This window comes from Cetorhinus maximus, chromosome 26, assembly GCF_964194155.1.
Source record: "Cetorhinus maximus chromosome 26, sCetMax3.hap1.1, whole genome shotgun sequence".
NCBI lineage: Eukaryota > Metazoa > Chordata > Chondrichthyes > Lamniformes > Cetorhinidae > Cetorhinus > Cetorhinus maximus.
In genome coordinates this window covers 29989825-30004276 of record NC_135904.1, presented here as the reverse complement: position 1 = coordinate 30004276, position 14452 = coordinate 29989825, and the positions used below count along the sequence as shown (strand labels likewise).

The following is a 14452-nucleotide window of genomic DNA, read 5'->3' as shown; positions in this document are numbered from 1 at the left end:
TTCGCTCTGAGGTGCAGCATCTTCCTTACTCTTGGAAAGGTAAGTTTTTCAAAAGAAAAAGTTTTCCTATTTTTCCTCACATTTGCCAATACAAATAATTCTTATTGCTTCAGCTGGGAGGGAGCGCAAGCCAAGAGAAAAACTATCCCCCTTCTTACCCTAATCCCATAGAATGATGAGTTAAGAAGGTATATCTCTAATGGGATAATGAAAACTTGATTTTGCCTTTGCCTTGCTGCACCTTGCTTTTATATCTTGTTCCATGTAACAGCTTGAGTGGAAACAGATCCAGTTCATCCAATTGAAGCAAGAATGTTTAACCGGCTTTTTGAGTATTTGAAACCTTGAGTATTTTGAAACCTCAACAATCAATTGATAAACCATGTGAGAACTATAAGAAATGCTTCCTCAAAAACTGGTCCGCTGTTTGCTGCAGTTGATCGAATGGGAGCAATTTTCTGAACCTGTGGAAATGATTGGGACCCTCGCCCATTGCCAGCACATAGGGTCATGCATAGGAACATAGGAAATAGGAGTAGGCCATTTGGCCCCTCAAGCCTGCTCCACCATTCAACTAGATCATCTTCTACTTCAACACCATTTTCCCACACTATCCCCATGTCCCTTGATTTTTTTAACATCTAAAAATCTGTTGATCCCTGTCTGGAACATACTCAACGACGGACCCTCCACAGTCCTCTGGGGTAGAGAATTCCAAAGATTCACCACCCTCTGAGTGAAGAAATTCCTCCTCATCTCAGTCCTGAATGGCCTACCCCTTATTCTGAGATCATGTCCTCTGGTTCTAGACTCCGCACCCCTCCACCCAGTCAGGAGAAACATCCTTCCTGCATGTACCCTGTCGAGTCCTGTGAGAATTTTGTATGTTTCAATGAGATCAACTCATTCTTCTAAACACTAGAGAATACAGGCCCAGTCTCCTCAATCTCTCCTCATAGGACAATCCCAGAAAATCTTGGGATTCTTTTGCCCATAGTGTTCCAACATGTGCCCTCCAATGGTGAAGGATCCCACCACCAGTGAGAAAACGTGAAGCCACTTTTAGGGACATTATCAATGAAGTAAATCATGCCAGGCTGTGATGAGTTTTATTCCATGCTAATTCTTGTGTTACAGGATGCCTCAGGAAAAGTGCTTGATCGGTGGAGCATAATGACTTATGAGGAAGAAATGGTCTCTCTGCACCAGTTCCTTCGTTTTGGAGAAACCAAATCCATCGTAGAGCTCATGGCGATTCAGGAGAAGGAGGGACATGCTGTTGTGGTCCCGCCTACCAAAAATAACTCCGACATCAGAGCATTTATAGAAAGCAGCAATCAAACCCGAAATCCTGGTCTAGCCACTCATTCTGAAAAAGTGAACGTGAACAGTATTCATCACTTTGAGAACATTGTGAACAACCTGGCGTTTATGTTACCATTCCAATTCTTCAATCCTATCCCAATGCCCCTTCTGGGGACATCCCCGAACAGCTTCCTCCTTGATCAATCTCAAGATAGACCACGAGAAACCAAGCAAGAAATTCCAATTCCTATCAGTAAAAGTTTTCTTTTAAACACTCATGCTGATTCTTTCCAGAGTGCTGAAGAAAACAGCCAGGATTCCCAAGACGACATTAACCTAGATCTGAAGAATAACTCCACCAATGAGTCCAGCGCTGTGGCTTCTCCTTCACTCAGTGTAACACCAAAACATGAGCTCGAGCAAGCACATGTGCCTTCTCATACCAGAGTCAAATCCATGGAAAAGGCTAGTTGCCTAACAACCAAGGGACGTGTTTACTGCAGTGCATGTGAGAAGACCTTTTATGATAAAGGCACGTTAAAGATTCATTACAATGCAGTTCACCTGAAAATTAAACACCGATGCACAGTGGAAGGTTGTAATATGGTTTTCAGTTCCCTACGCAGCCGTAATCGTCACAGCTCCAATCCCAACCCCAGGCTTCACATGCCAACCATGAAAAACAATCGTGACAAGGATCTAAGAAACTGCTCTTTAACGACCGTTATCCAGGTCAGCAACAAAAAGCTTGACATCGCCAACTGCCCTAACACGGACACCCGTTCTCTGACAGGATTTGATAACCCCCGGGCAGAGTCAAGCCTTCAGAACAATGCCCTGAGCAGCATTCCTAACGTCGGGCATGGCACCATGTTTCAAAACCTGAAGACCGTGCAGCCAGTCCTTCCTTTCTATCGCAGCCTTGTGACACCGTCTGAACTTGCTGTCCCTCCAGGCGCCCTCCCTTCTTTACCTGTCACAGCCCCTTCGATCCCTGAGCAGCTTCCAGCAAGAGACCCATCGAGGGATCCCGTGCCAAAAAAGAAGTCACGTAAATCTAGCATGCCTGTTAAAATCGAAAAAGAAACTATGGAAGAACTAGAGGACCCCGAAGGTGGAGCTCCTGACTGTGGCATGGCTGCACAACTTAGAAGTGACAGTGAGTTTGAGGATATGAACAATGGTTTAGAAGGAACTGAAAGTGGTATAAATTATTTGTCTGATACAGAAGAGCAGAGCCTTAAAGTGCAGCAACAAGACTTGATGATTGCTAATATGCGAGCAAGTACTGAAGGAAAATCAGACAATGTCCCACTTCACTTGGAAAATGGAGATGCTTATGTGAAGGCAAAAACTGTAATCATTTCGTCCCTTGGGGATGAGCAAAGGGAGTCTGAACCAGACAGTGGCGAGAACTTGGTATCTAAAACAGAAGGTTGGTTGCAGCCAACAAACACTTATAAGGAAGTGCAGTGCAGGCTGATCAATGGAGGCTTCAACAGTGCATTATTGCATCAGAGGGCTGGCTCACCATGTTCCGACAGTCCAGCGGTGAACGGCTGCACATGTCCGCAGCCAGTTGGAGATAATCAGGGTACTTCTAATCCTAACTATTGCTATGTCTGCAAGAAGGTGTTTAAAAGTTCTTACAGTGTTAAGTTGCATTACAAAAACGTGCATCTAAAGGAGATGCACATGTGCACAGTTGGAGGTTGTAATGCAGCCTTCCCTTCAAGGCGCAGTAGGGACAGGTCAGTGAAAAGTTGCTTCTTGTCTTGTTTTTAAAAAGCTGAAAGCAGTTGCTTCAATAATGTTCTGATTCACTTCGGCTTGCGTTCTCAAACTGGTCCTCATGTTTGCATGTTTTGAAAACCTTTTGCCTGGATTCTCCTTGGCAGCCAGCACTTGTGTCTGGCGCAGGTACAGAAAGCAGAGTTGTGTCTGAGACGGTGCTGTTGGAATTTTGGCTGCTCCACCTGCTTTGGCCCTGGGGAGCCAGATTGGCAGCTGCGGAGGTGCAGGGGAGCGGGAAGCTAATAAAACTGGGGGCAGTGGGGAGTGGTGACTGAGGGAAGATGGTCCCTTCAATTTTGCCTTCTAGTTATTATATTGAAACAAAAAAATCATCCAAGTTTTTGGAGCCTAAAATTAAATGTCTTGCACAGTGAACTACTTGAAATAATATATAATGAATGACTTAGGGGCAGAATTTCAGCTTTCAGTGAAATTTAAGAAAGACTGAGAGAGGATTCCCTGCTGTTCTACTGAGTTTAGACAATGAGTAGTTGAGTCCGACAGTCCAAGCATATATACCCAGCCTGATCCTTTGAGTTACCTAATCGCAGCCTCAGTGTTCATGGTATAAGGAGGGGAGAAATGCGGCCTCCTGCTGGGAACTGCGTCAGTCCAAGATGGCTGGTGTGATGCCCTTCCCTGTCGACTAGCTCACTGAAACCACATTGACTCTCAGATGGAGAATGGCCACTTGGGTAAGGAATTGAGGGACTCCTGGTATCGGCGGGATCATGTCCCAGCAAATATTCAGGCCTTCGCTGTAGGAAACCTGGGGAGGGGCAGCTGGCATATGTCCAAGTGGCAGCCATTGGTGAGTGGATGCTGTTTGTGTCAGTCGCTTATTTACACAGTCCACAGGACCTGAACCAAGTGCGGGGGTTGCTTTAGAAATGCCACTGAAACATTTTTTTGCATTTCTTTGTCTGGGAAGTGGTAAGTTTGCTTAGACACTCCATGATAGGGAGGAGGTTAGACCCGCTGTGTCTTCCTGTCAGTTTTGTAGCACTGATTTTCTTTTACCTATTTTGGATGCATTATCAACATTGACATACCTTAATAGATGCCCCCTTAACCTCCCCACCCGCCAGATATCCTTTCTGCCCTGTAGGTGGGCAGAGTCGGATGCCTCCAGTGGCCCTTCTGCACTTACGCGCTCGGGCAACGATTGCTGGGCTTTCCAAATGTGAGAAGGCAATCAGCCAAGCCTGATATGGTCCCCATCTATTTAATGTGTCTCTCACTTTCACGCCACGTTATTTGAATGTTTCCTTTCACATTGAAACATGTCCCAAGGTACTTGACAGAGGTGTGATCAGGTAAAAAAATGAAGAAGTGGGAAATGAATTAGGCAGAGAGGAAGATTGAGGCCAGAGAGCTCTTAAGAATCTAAAATGAGATGAGAGAGGTGGAGTGCCATATAGTTTTAGGGAGCAAATTCTAGAATGAGAGGTTTAACTGGCTGAAGGCATGGCTCCCTGTGGAGGGGCAAAGGGAAAAAGGGATGCACAAGAGAGCAGAACAGAGAGCTGATAGAGGGTGATAGACTGCGTGGTTATAGGTTTAGAGGCGGCTACAGAGATAGAGACCATGAAGCCATGAAGAGATTTAAACGTGAGGGCGGGTATTTTAAATTGGATTGAGTGCAGGACAGAAGGATAAACCAGTAAAACTTGGAAATGAAGGGTACCAGTAAAGCTTGTCCAAACTGGCCTTGTTTACCTTAAAATGGAACTCCAGTATGGTTTTCCCTGGGATTTGAAAATTTTGAACTAGTTTTTCCTTCTGGGTGGGCAGTTAGTGTCGGTCAGTAAGAACCATAGTGGTGGGCGTGCAGGGCTTGGTGCAGGATAGAACACCAGACAGCAAAGTCCGGATTTAGGTGAGGTTTACAAAGCATAGAGAATGGGAAACCGGCCAGGAAAGCACTGGAATAGTTGAGTTTGGAAGTGGAAAAGATTACGGGTGAGAGTGTCAGCAGCGAGGGTGGAGGCAGATAGAGGAGGAAGTTAGCTATCCTTGCAATGGACACAATATGAGATCAGAAGTTCACTCCAGGGTCAAATGTAGCACCAAGGTTTCTAGTAACCTGTCCAACTAAGACAGTGGCTGAGGGGAAGAGAAGGAATTAGTGGTAAGGCTATGGAATTTCTGATAGCTTTCAAAGGCAGTAGCCACTGCTGCCCCCCCACCCCCCCTCCACCAAAGGGTTTAACTGGAGGAACCCAGGGCTCATCCAAGACCCCTTAAAGGCAATTAAGGAGTTAAGACAGTTGGTGTAGAGGCAAGGCTGGGTGTCATCAGCAATATGTGAAAGCAGATCCCATGTCTTCAGATGATGTCGCTAGGAGGCAGCATGCAGATTCTGAGGAGGACGGGGCCAAGGACAGATAGTGGGGTCCCCAGAGGAAACGGGTGCAAGTGCAGGAAAAACAAGTCAAAATAAGAGCAGAAAGCACTGGAAATACTCAGCAGGCATCAGTGGAGAGAGAAACAGAATTAACTTCTCGAGTCAAATGTGACTCTTCGGAACTGAAGGGAGGTAGAAACGTGATGTGTTTTTTTTACGTTGTTGAAATGGGGGAGGAAGAACTAAAGGGGAGGTCAGGGATAGGGCAGAGGGTGGGAGAGATTGAATAACAACAGGGGAGGTAATGGTTATAGTAAAGAAACAAAGCATTGGTCCAGATTGAGTGTTAATGGCACAATAATGAACAGCCCTACATGAAGGCTAAAACAGGAAAACAAGGTAAGATTGGCAGTTGATTTATAAAAAAAAGAATCAAAATGGAGGATAGAGTTCATGGTCTGAAGCTGTTGAATTCGATGTGTCCTGAAACAAGAGAGCAGGAGGTGGATCTTGTGGACAGGATGAGCTTCAGGAGGGTAATGAGCTTGAGGAGGATGTATGGGACCTTGCAAGAAGGTTTGTGTTGGTGGATGAAGAAATAATACATAACCTCAATCCTAGTGACAGATAAATTTGACAGTTTGTCACGCTTGTTGCTAGAGTTGATAATAAAGGGGGCAGGGAGAGGGGATTAATGAGACAGTTGGTACTGGAGGTTATTTTTCCAAAGTAGTGAACAGTTTTGGAAGAGGAGATGTGGTTCGGCCAGATCTGCTGATGGCTGCCTAAATTAACCATTCACCAGATGCACCAAGTCCGCAAGTACTGACAGGGTGAAAAGGGGCATACCAGAGGAAGCTACACCACATTACACCAAGTCCACAGCTCCATGTGAGCCGCCTCCTATAACTCTACCAGTATATTCTTCTGCTCCTTTCTCCCACATGTGCTTATCTAGCTTCCCCTTGACAGAGCGGAATCGAGTGAAGATGTAATTGGAGGTAAGAGCATCAAAGCTGACGGTGAGAGAGTGACTGATCAGATCAACAGGCAGGAGTATTGTAGTGAATGGGAAGCCAAAGCCTGGCAGTTGGCAGTTTGGAAAAGCAGTTACAATTGCTCAGAGAAGTTGTTTTCTCCAGGAGAAGGAAAGGAAGTGAGGTTGGAAGGGGATAGGGGAATGTAGGTGGTGGTTTTGCCAGTGTTTGGGACCACGGCAGGAGATAGGCCATAGGCAATGGTCAGTGGGTGTGACGTGAATATAGATCAGAGTTTAGGTTGAGGGAGAGCTTTAGGGAGGACAAGGTCTGTGAATTTAGAATAGAGAAGGTGAGGTAAGATGGAATTTAAATCGTTGAGGCTGGAGTTGTCTAGTGCAGAGGCTGACAGAGGAAGCATACCTTGATGAAGAGCTTGGGTTGGGTTTGGGGATTGATAGCTTCTGAAAGATTGATAAAAGGGATGAAACAAGGGTACAGTTGCATAGTGGTTATGTTATTGGAATAGTAATCCAAAGGCCTGGACTAATAATCTAGTGAATTTAAATTGAAATCTTGACATTGTTGTCTGAAATGATTTGAATTCAGTTTTTTTTTAAAGGTTGAAAAGAACAAGCTGATAAGAGTGAAAGTGAGCGTGAAGCTGTCAGACTGTCATAAATACCAACGGGTTCACTAATAGCCTTTAAGGAAGGACCGGCCTTCACTACCCTGCTTGGCCTGTGTGTTGACTCTTAACTCCACTCTGAAGTGGCCTTAAAGCCATTCAGTTGTATAAAACCACCATCAGCGATTCAAGAAGGCCCAACACCTCCAACTTCTCAAACATTATGGGATGGACAGTAAGCCCTGACCCTACCAATGTCACCCACATTCCAAGAATTATGTAAGATGGTCAATGGAGGAGAAGTTTCTAGAGAAGTAGAGGGAGAGATCGGGCAAGGTGTGACTTAGTGATAAGGGCCAAATGGTTTGGGCAGACCAATGATGGAAAAGTTTTAACTTGCAACAACACAGCAGTAAAGGACATAAGATCATAAGAAATATGTGCAGGAGTAGGCCATTTGGCCCATTGAGGCTGCTCCGCCAGTTAATAAACCGTGGCTGATCTGATTGTGGCCTTAACGCCACTTTCCTGCCTGTCCCCACAACCCTTCACTCTCTTATCAATCAAAAATCTGTCTAACTCAGCCTTGAGCCCAGCCTCCACTGCTCTCTGTGGAAGAGAATTCCAAAGACTCACGACCTTCTGAGAGGAGAAATTCTTCCCCATCTCCATCCTAAATGGAAGACGCCTCATTTTTAAACCCTGCCCCTTAATTCCAGGTTCCCCATGAGCGGAAACATCCTTCTAGCGCCTACCCTGTCCAGCCTCCTCAGAATCTTATATGTTTCAATAAGACCACCTCTCATCCCTCTAAACTCCAATGACTATAGGCCCAACCTGCTCAACCTTTTCTCGTTAGAAAGTACCTTCATCCCAGGAATCAGCCTAGTGAACCTTCTCTAAACTGCGTCCAAAGCAAATATATCTCTCCTTAAGTAAGGAGGCCAAGACTGTACAGAGTACACCAGGTGCAGTCTCACCAATACCCTGAACAGCAGTAGCACGACTTCCATACTTAAATATTCCATCCCGCTTGAAATGAAGGCTAACATTCCATTTGCCTTCCTAATTACTTGCTGTAGCTGCACACTAACTTTTTGTGATTAATGTAGCATATTAGCTTGGATAGAGGATTGGTTAGCTAACAGGAAATAGGTCATTTTCAGGTTGACAAGATGCAGCAAGTGGAGTGCCACAGGGTTCAGTGCTGGGGCCTCAACTATAGAGAATCTATATCAATAACTTGGATGAAGGGACTGAATGTATGGTTGCTAAGTTTGCTGATGACACAAATATAGGTAGGAAAATTAGTTGTGAAAAGGATGTAAGGAGCCTGCAAAGGAACATAGATGGGTTAAGTGAGTGGACAAAAATTTGGCAGCTGGAGTATCATGTGGAAAATGTGAACTTGTCCACTTTGGCAGAAAGAATAGAAAAGCAGTATACTATTTAACTGGAGATAGATTGGAGAACTCTGAGGTACAGAGGGATCTGGGTGTCCGGGCACATGAATCACAAAAAGTTAGTGTGCAGGTACAGTACAGCAAGTGATTAGGAAGACAAATGTAATGTTGGCATTTTTGTAAGGGGAATGGAATGTAAAAGTAGGGATGTTTTACTATAGTTGTGCAGGGCGTTGGTGAGCCCGTATCTGGAGTATTGTGTACAGTTTTGGTCTCGTTATTTAAGAAAGGATATAAAAGCGCTAGAAGCAGTTCAGAGAAGGTTCACTTGACTAATACCTGGGATGGGGGTGGGGTGGGGATTATCTTATGAGGAAAGGTTGCACAGGTTGGGCCTTTATCCATTGGAGTTTAGAAGAATGAGAGGTGATCTTATTGAAACATATATGATCTAGAAGGGGCTTGATAGGATGGATGCTGAGAGGATGATTTCCCTAGTGGAAGAGACTAGAACTAGGGGGCACAGTTTAAAAATAAAGGGCCTCCCATTTAGGACAGAGATATGGGGAACTTTTTTTTCCGCAGAGAGTCGTAAGTCTTTGGAACTCTCTTCCCCAGAGACTGGTGGAGGCAGGGTCATTGAATATTTTTAAGTTAGAAGTAGATAGATTCTTGACTAATAAGGGAGCCCAAGGTTACCGGGAGTAGTCAGGAATGTGGAGTTGAGGCCACATCAGTTCAGCCATAATCTTGTTTAATGGCACAGCAGGTTCAAGGGGCCGAATAGCCTACTCCTGCTCCTAATTCACATGCTTGTATGTACAACAACACCCAGATCCCTCTGCACTGCAGCATTCTGCAGTCTCTCTCCATTTAAACAATAGTGTTTTTCTATTCTTCCTGCCAAAGTGGGCAACCTCACATTTTCCTATATTATGCTCCATCTGCCAATTTTATCGTCCACACACTTAACCTATTATCCCTTTGCCGGCTTTGTATCCTCCTCACAACTTGCTTTCCTACTCCCTTTGTATCCTCAGCAAACTTGGCTATAATGCAACCTGTCCCTTCATCCAATTCATTAATATTGACCGTTTTCCATTAGTTAACCAATCCTCTACTCATGCTATTATATCAACCCCGTGGACAAGGTGTCATTTCCTGTAAGCCGGGTTTCCGTCAATGTCATGATAGTGCAGTCAGCCAGAAAATCTTCATGGTGGCAAGGGCCTTGTTCATAAGTGAATGGACATTCCGCAGGGAAATACAGAGGAGGGCCGTGATGGTCATCGGACAGACTGCAGGGAGGCAGTGGAGCGTGAAGCAAGTGGGTGGACAAGAATTGCGAGCAGTTTGTATTTTAACATTGGTAAAAGAGGAGATGGACAATTGCTGTTGCTCATCCCAAAGTCTCAATCTGTCCCTGTCTCTCCCTCTCTTTCATACACAGCTCCACACACATGCATATCCTGTCAAGGGTCAGCAGGAAGCCTGGATGATTATTTATTTCTCTCTCTCCATCTTAGTTTTCTTAGCTGGGGCTGAAGTCAAAGTCACTGCCATTCTTGAGCCTTCAAGGATGAAGAGTGGTTCATTCAGCATTCTCTAGAAGCTTAATACTGGACCTACTGTTCTATACACGTCATGCACTTTGTGTCTATTGTATTCATGTTTCACAGTTCTCTGGCTGTTATACCTGCCCTTGCACTTGCAATTTATTCCATCTCAGTTCAAATTTCTTCCATAGATTCAAAACAAAGAGACCAGTCAAATATATATATTTTTAAAAGACACACAAACCAATTAACTTGCTCAAAGTGTTTTATTTAAACCTCAGCTAGCTGACCACATTCAGGAAAAAAAAATACAATTAATATTGTCTAACCATAATAAATTTGCAAAAAGATCAATTAGACTTTACACACACGTTGTGTAACTTCTGTCAGATATGTGTCTTAGCTCAACCCCTTGAGGCCTGACATCTGCGACCGTTACCCACATTTACCTGCTACGATTGTCCCACCTATCCACCTCTTTGTGTATACAATTGATAAATAGGGAACTGTCATGAAGGAGCCTTAAAACTGGTTACAGACTGCAATCCTGACCAATGATTACCAGCACTTGTAATTGCTTGGGAGACAGTTTTCCCCCCCCAGAGGAGGATGCAGAATGTCAGTGGTGACTAATACAAGGAAATGTCTTGCCAACGATCTAGACCATGGGGATAAGAAGGCCACTGGCATTGACAAGTTCAGTGGGGTGACTGTGAATATAGGTAGCAGAGCTTATGGGGAGGAAGAGGCTTAATGAGGACTGAAGTTCAGTGAATTTGGAATAGAGAAGGCAAGGTGAGTTAAGACAGAATTTAAGTCATGGAGTTGCTTAGTTCAGAGGCTGGTGGAAGAAGCATACCTTGATGAGGAGCTTGATATGATAGGAAATGGGCTGGTCAGGCTCCCTCCTCCCCTGAAACCCCACTCAAATGCTTCCTGAAGCTCCCCGAGGAATCAGGCGCCACCAGAAATGTTACAGGAATGCCCTCCCATCTCCATTTCTGAGACAAGTGCTTCATATCCCATTATCCCGTCCAATATTGGTAGAATACAAGACCCTCCCCCAATGCTGTCCAATGTTACCACACCTCAACTCTCCTCCCCAGGACCACTTCAGCTCAGGTTTCCAATTCTAACTGCTGGATAAGTTAAAATTCCCTCAGTGTTCAAGGCGTTAAGAGCATCCTAACGACTACCGCCCAAACACTTCCCATAATGCTCTCTGACCCTTGGATAGTACACCCCATAGCATTTCCATACTCCAGGAATCCCTTTCCCTTCCCACCCTTTCAAAACTATGGGCTGTTGCCCAGTATCAACAGATCCCAGGGGTCACCTAGTGAATCAAACCTCATGTTCCATCTTCTAGTGCTAGGTTTCATTCATACAATAGGCATCCCCTATTAGCAACACTCAGTAATCCTGCTCCCATAATTACGTTAAACCTCAGAACATCATTGGCTGACATAGTTACCTACATTATAACAGCAACTGCACTTTAAAGGCAATCCTTTGGTTGAAAAGCAAAACACTCTGAGGATGTGATAGGTGCTACATAAATGCAAGTTATTTTCTTTCCTTTCTTGACTGTTCCTAAATGTACATGGCTACTGTAAATCTCCAATATATTGTCTACCACCCTGAATATTTTTTTTTAAAATGACGTGATAAAGTTAAATTCAAAGGTAAAGGAACATACAATAATTAAGGCCACTTATAGTCCTCCATGATAAAACAGGCATTTGCAGAATTCAGTCCCCAATACACCAATTAAAAATCCCTGTTTACTGTGTAAAGCAAAACGTATTTGATTTTGGCTCCTGAGCTACAGTCTGAAATTGGTTATCACATCCCATTTTGCAAAGTTCCCTGATAAAACAATTAACCTTTGATAGACCTAAGTCCCTATATTTATAGAGCAACACTTTAGGCTGAAGTCACATTGTCATCTTAACAGAGTAATGCATTGAGCATTATAACACCTGATCCGGATACAGTTATCCAAGTTACAATGCGCAGTGCCGGGGAGATCCACTAATGAATAAACACATCTGACATTACACTTCATATGTCATTCGGAATCACACATTTCCATTTTGCTTTAAAGAGAGGAAAGCCTCTATTGGCCTTGACGATCCACTGAGCCTCCAGTTGTCCTAAAGGTTGCACAGCAAATATGGCTTTTGCACATTTGCAGTGACAGGCTAGGTTGCCCTCAGTGTTGCATGGTAGAAATTTACAAATGCGCATTCTGTGACCAGCAAGCAGTATTTCAGGAGATCCACTGATTAAAATAATACTTTCTAACTAAACTGGAGAGAAATGCATGTGCAAAGGATATTAAGCCTGTAGCTCCAATTCGACACATTAGCAGAAGATTCGCATCTTTTGATGTATCGCAGAACACGTTATTACATTTTAATCCAGTGCCAGAAAATTGATTAATTTATTTGATGTCTCCTTTTCCTCATCTTCAGACATAGTGCGAACATCAATCTTCATCACAAACTTCTGACCAAAGGCTCATATGAGACTCAGACCTTCTTCACCAGCACCCCTATAACAAAGGAACTTTGCAAAGATGTTCTGGTAAGAACTCACATGGGACAGACTCCAGTAACACTGAAAGAAAAGAGCAAAAATGAACACTTTGTGTTTTCTCTCAACAACGCTCAGGAGCAGTCCAGCGATGCCCAAGGAGGAGATGGATTTTATGATGGGGCTGTGCTGGATCTTAGCACTACATCCAGTGTCAAGTCAGGAAGCAGTATCCATTCATGGGATTCAGATGCCGGGAGTGAAGAAGGGGTTCCTGTAAATGACGTGGAAGATTTTGAGCGTCCTGATTTAATGGTGAAAGATAAGTTATACCAGCTAGCTGCTGTGGTCAAAGAGCCTATTGACCGTTTGATACAAACCCCTTCTGCTAACTCACCAATCATGTGCAACATCTGCCAGAAGATGTACAGTAACAAAGGGACCTTCAGGGCTCATTACAAGACTGTGCACCTTCGTCAGCTGCACAAGTGCAAAGTGCCTGGTTGCAGCACCATGTTCTCATCTGTTCGGAGTCGAAACCGGCACAGTCAGAACCCTAATTTGCACAAAGACACGTTTTGCAGCTCCAAAGAAAATCACTAAACCTCCCTGACATCTCTTAAGATAATGGATTTAAAAATTCCTATTGATTTGTCTAACCGGCATTCGTTATAGCAAAAGATAGAAAATTTCAGACACTTTCAAGAAACTGCCAAGACTTTTTGTATTGTGCGGCAATATCAACACATTTTACTGCCTTCTGTGGTCCTCCAAATGTTTCAAACTTTCTTGTTTTATAGGTGATGAAGATGGGAATCAAGTGGACCTCATAGTCCCCTAAAACTTCAATTTTATCAATTAGATTTTTTTAAACAGCATGAAAGGCTCTTTGTTGCAACTCTTTGATTATCTGGATCAAAAGGCACTTTCGATACTTGCTTTTGGCTCTCGCTCTGTTTGATTAAAGATGCCTTTTCATGTGCACTTATGCCACCTTTTTCACATTCCAGCTTCCTAATTAAAAAGTTTCTTCACTTATGGATTGGCAAACGAGGCGCAAAAACATGACCAGATGCAACCCATACATTCCACTTCTCCAACAACCTGAGACTTCAGAACTCTGATTCCAAGTTACTTCTATAATGTTATTGTCGAGAAGTTTTCCTGAGATTCAGTTACTGTGAATGTAACTCCCAATAACCAGACACAAAAAAAAACACAATCATTTAATTAAGGCCCTTTTATTGAGTGATGATGGTTCCTCAGTCTGAATAGGTTGTGTTTAGGCAAAGTGAAGGCTCAGAGAGAACTGAATTGGAACTTATTTTTTTCGGATTTTGGTAAGGCTTTGTGAGGTATATTGAAATTAAGAATGTAACGTGTTTTCCTGGTTGTTGTTTTTGTTGGTGCTTTTAACTTATTCCATAACATTGTAAATGTTCGACCTTTTTGCTTTTGTAATATGGAAAGATATTTGGTATTGGGGCATCCTACTGCTCACAAGATGCCTAAAAAAATCACAGCTTGCCAAAGATGTATCCAGTGTGCTAATCTGTATATAAATACATCAACAAGTAATAGTCTTGGCAACAAATTCTGTTTAAAATAATAAAAACATTTTTTTTGTTAATTCCAAATATTGCTTTGTAAGATTAAACGATGTATGATTTAAAATTGTGCTGTGTTTCTATTTAATGTATGTAAATGTGTTGTATCCAATTATTTAAAAAGGAAAATCTAAACTTAATTACAACAGCCGAGTTGAAAAGTCACTTTCTCTTGATAGTTTGTTTCTGGGTCTATTAACACTGCTAGTGATGAAGATTATACCAATAGCACAATGCACAAGAGTATCCTGAGGCAGGAGTTCATGGGTTCGAGTCCCACGCCAGAGACTTAGGCAC

At 43.4% G+C, this 14452-nt stretch overlaps 1 protein-coding gene across 1 annotated transcript in view; it reads left to right on the top strand.

Moving 5' to 3' along the window:
- bnc1 (basonuclin zinc finger protein 1) overlaps positions 1–14225 on the top strand; it is a 97790-nt gene extending 83565 nt beyond the window's left edge. Inside the window, exons 4-5 of the mRNA XM_078530433.1 lie at positions 1138–3056; positions 12488–14225. Of these exons, the coding sequence (XP_078386559.1) occupies positions 1138–3056; positions 12488–13151 (2583 nt within the window). The 3' untranslated portion in view covers positions 13152–14225. The remainder of the gene's footprint in view (positions 1–1137; positions 3057–12487) is intronic.
- The last annotated feature ends 227 nt before the right edge of the window (positions 14226–14452 follow it).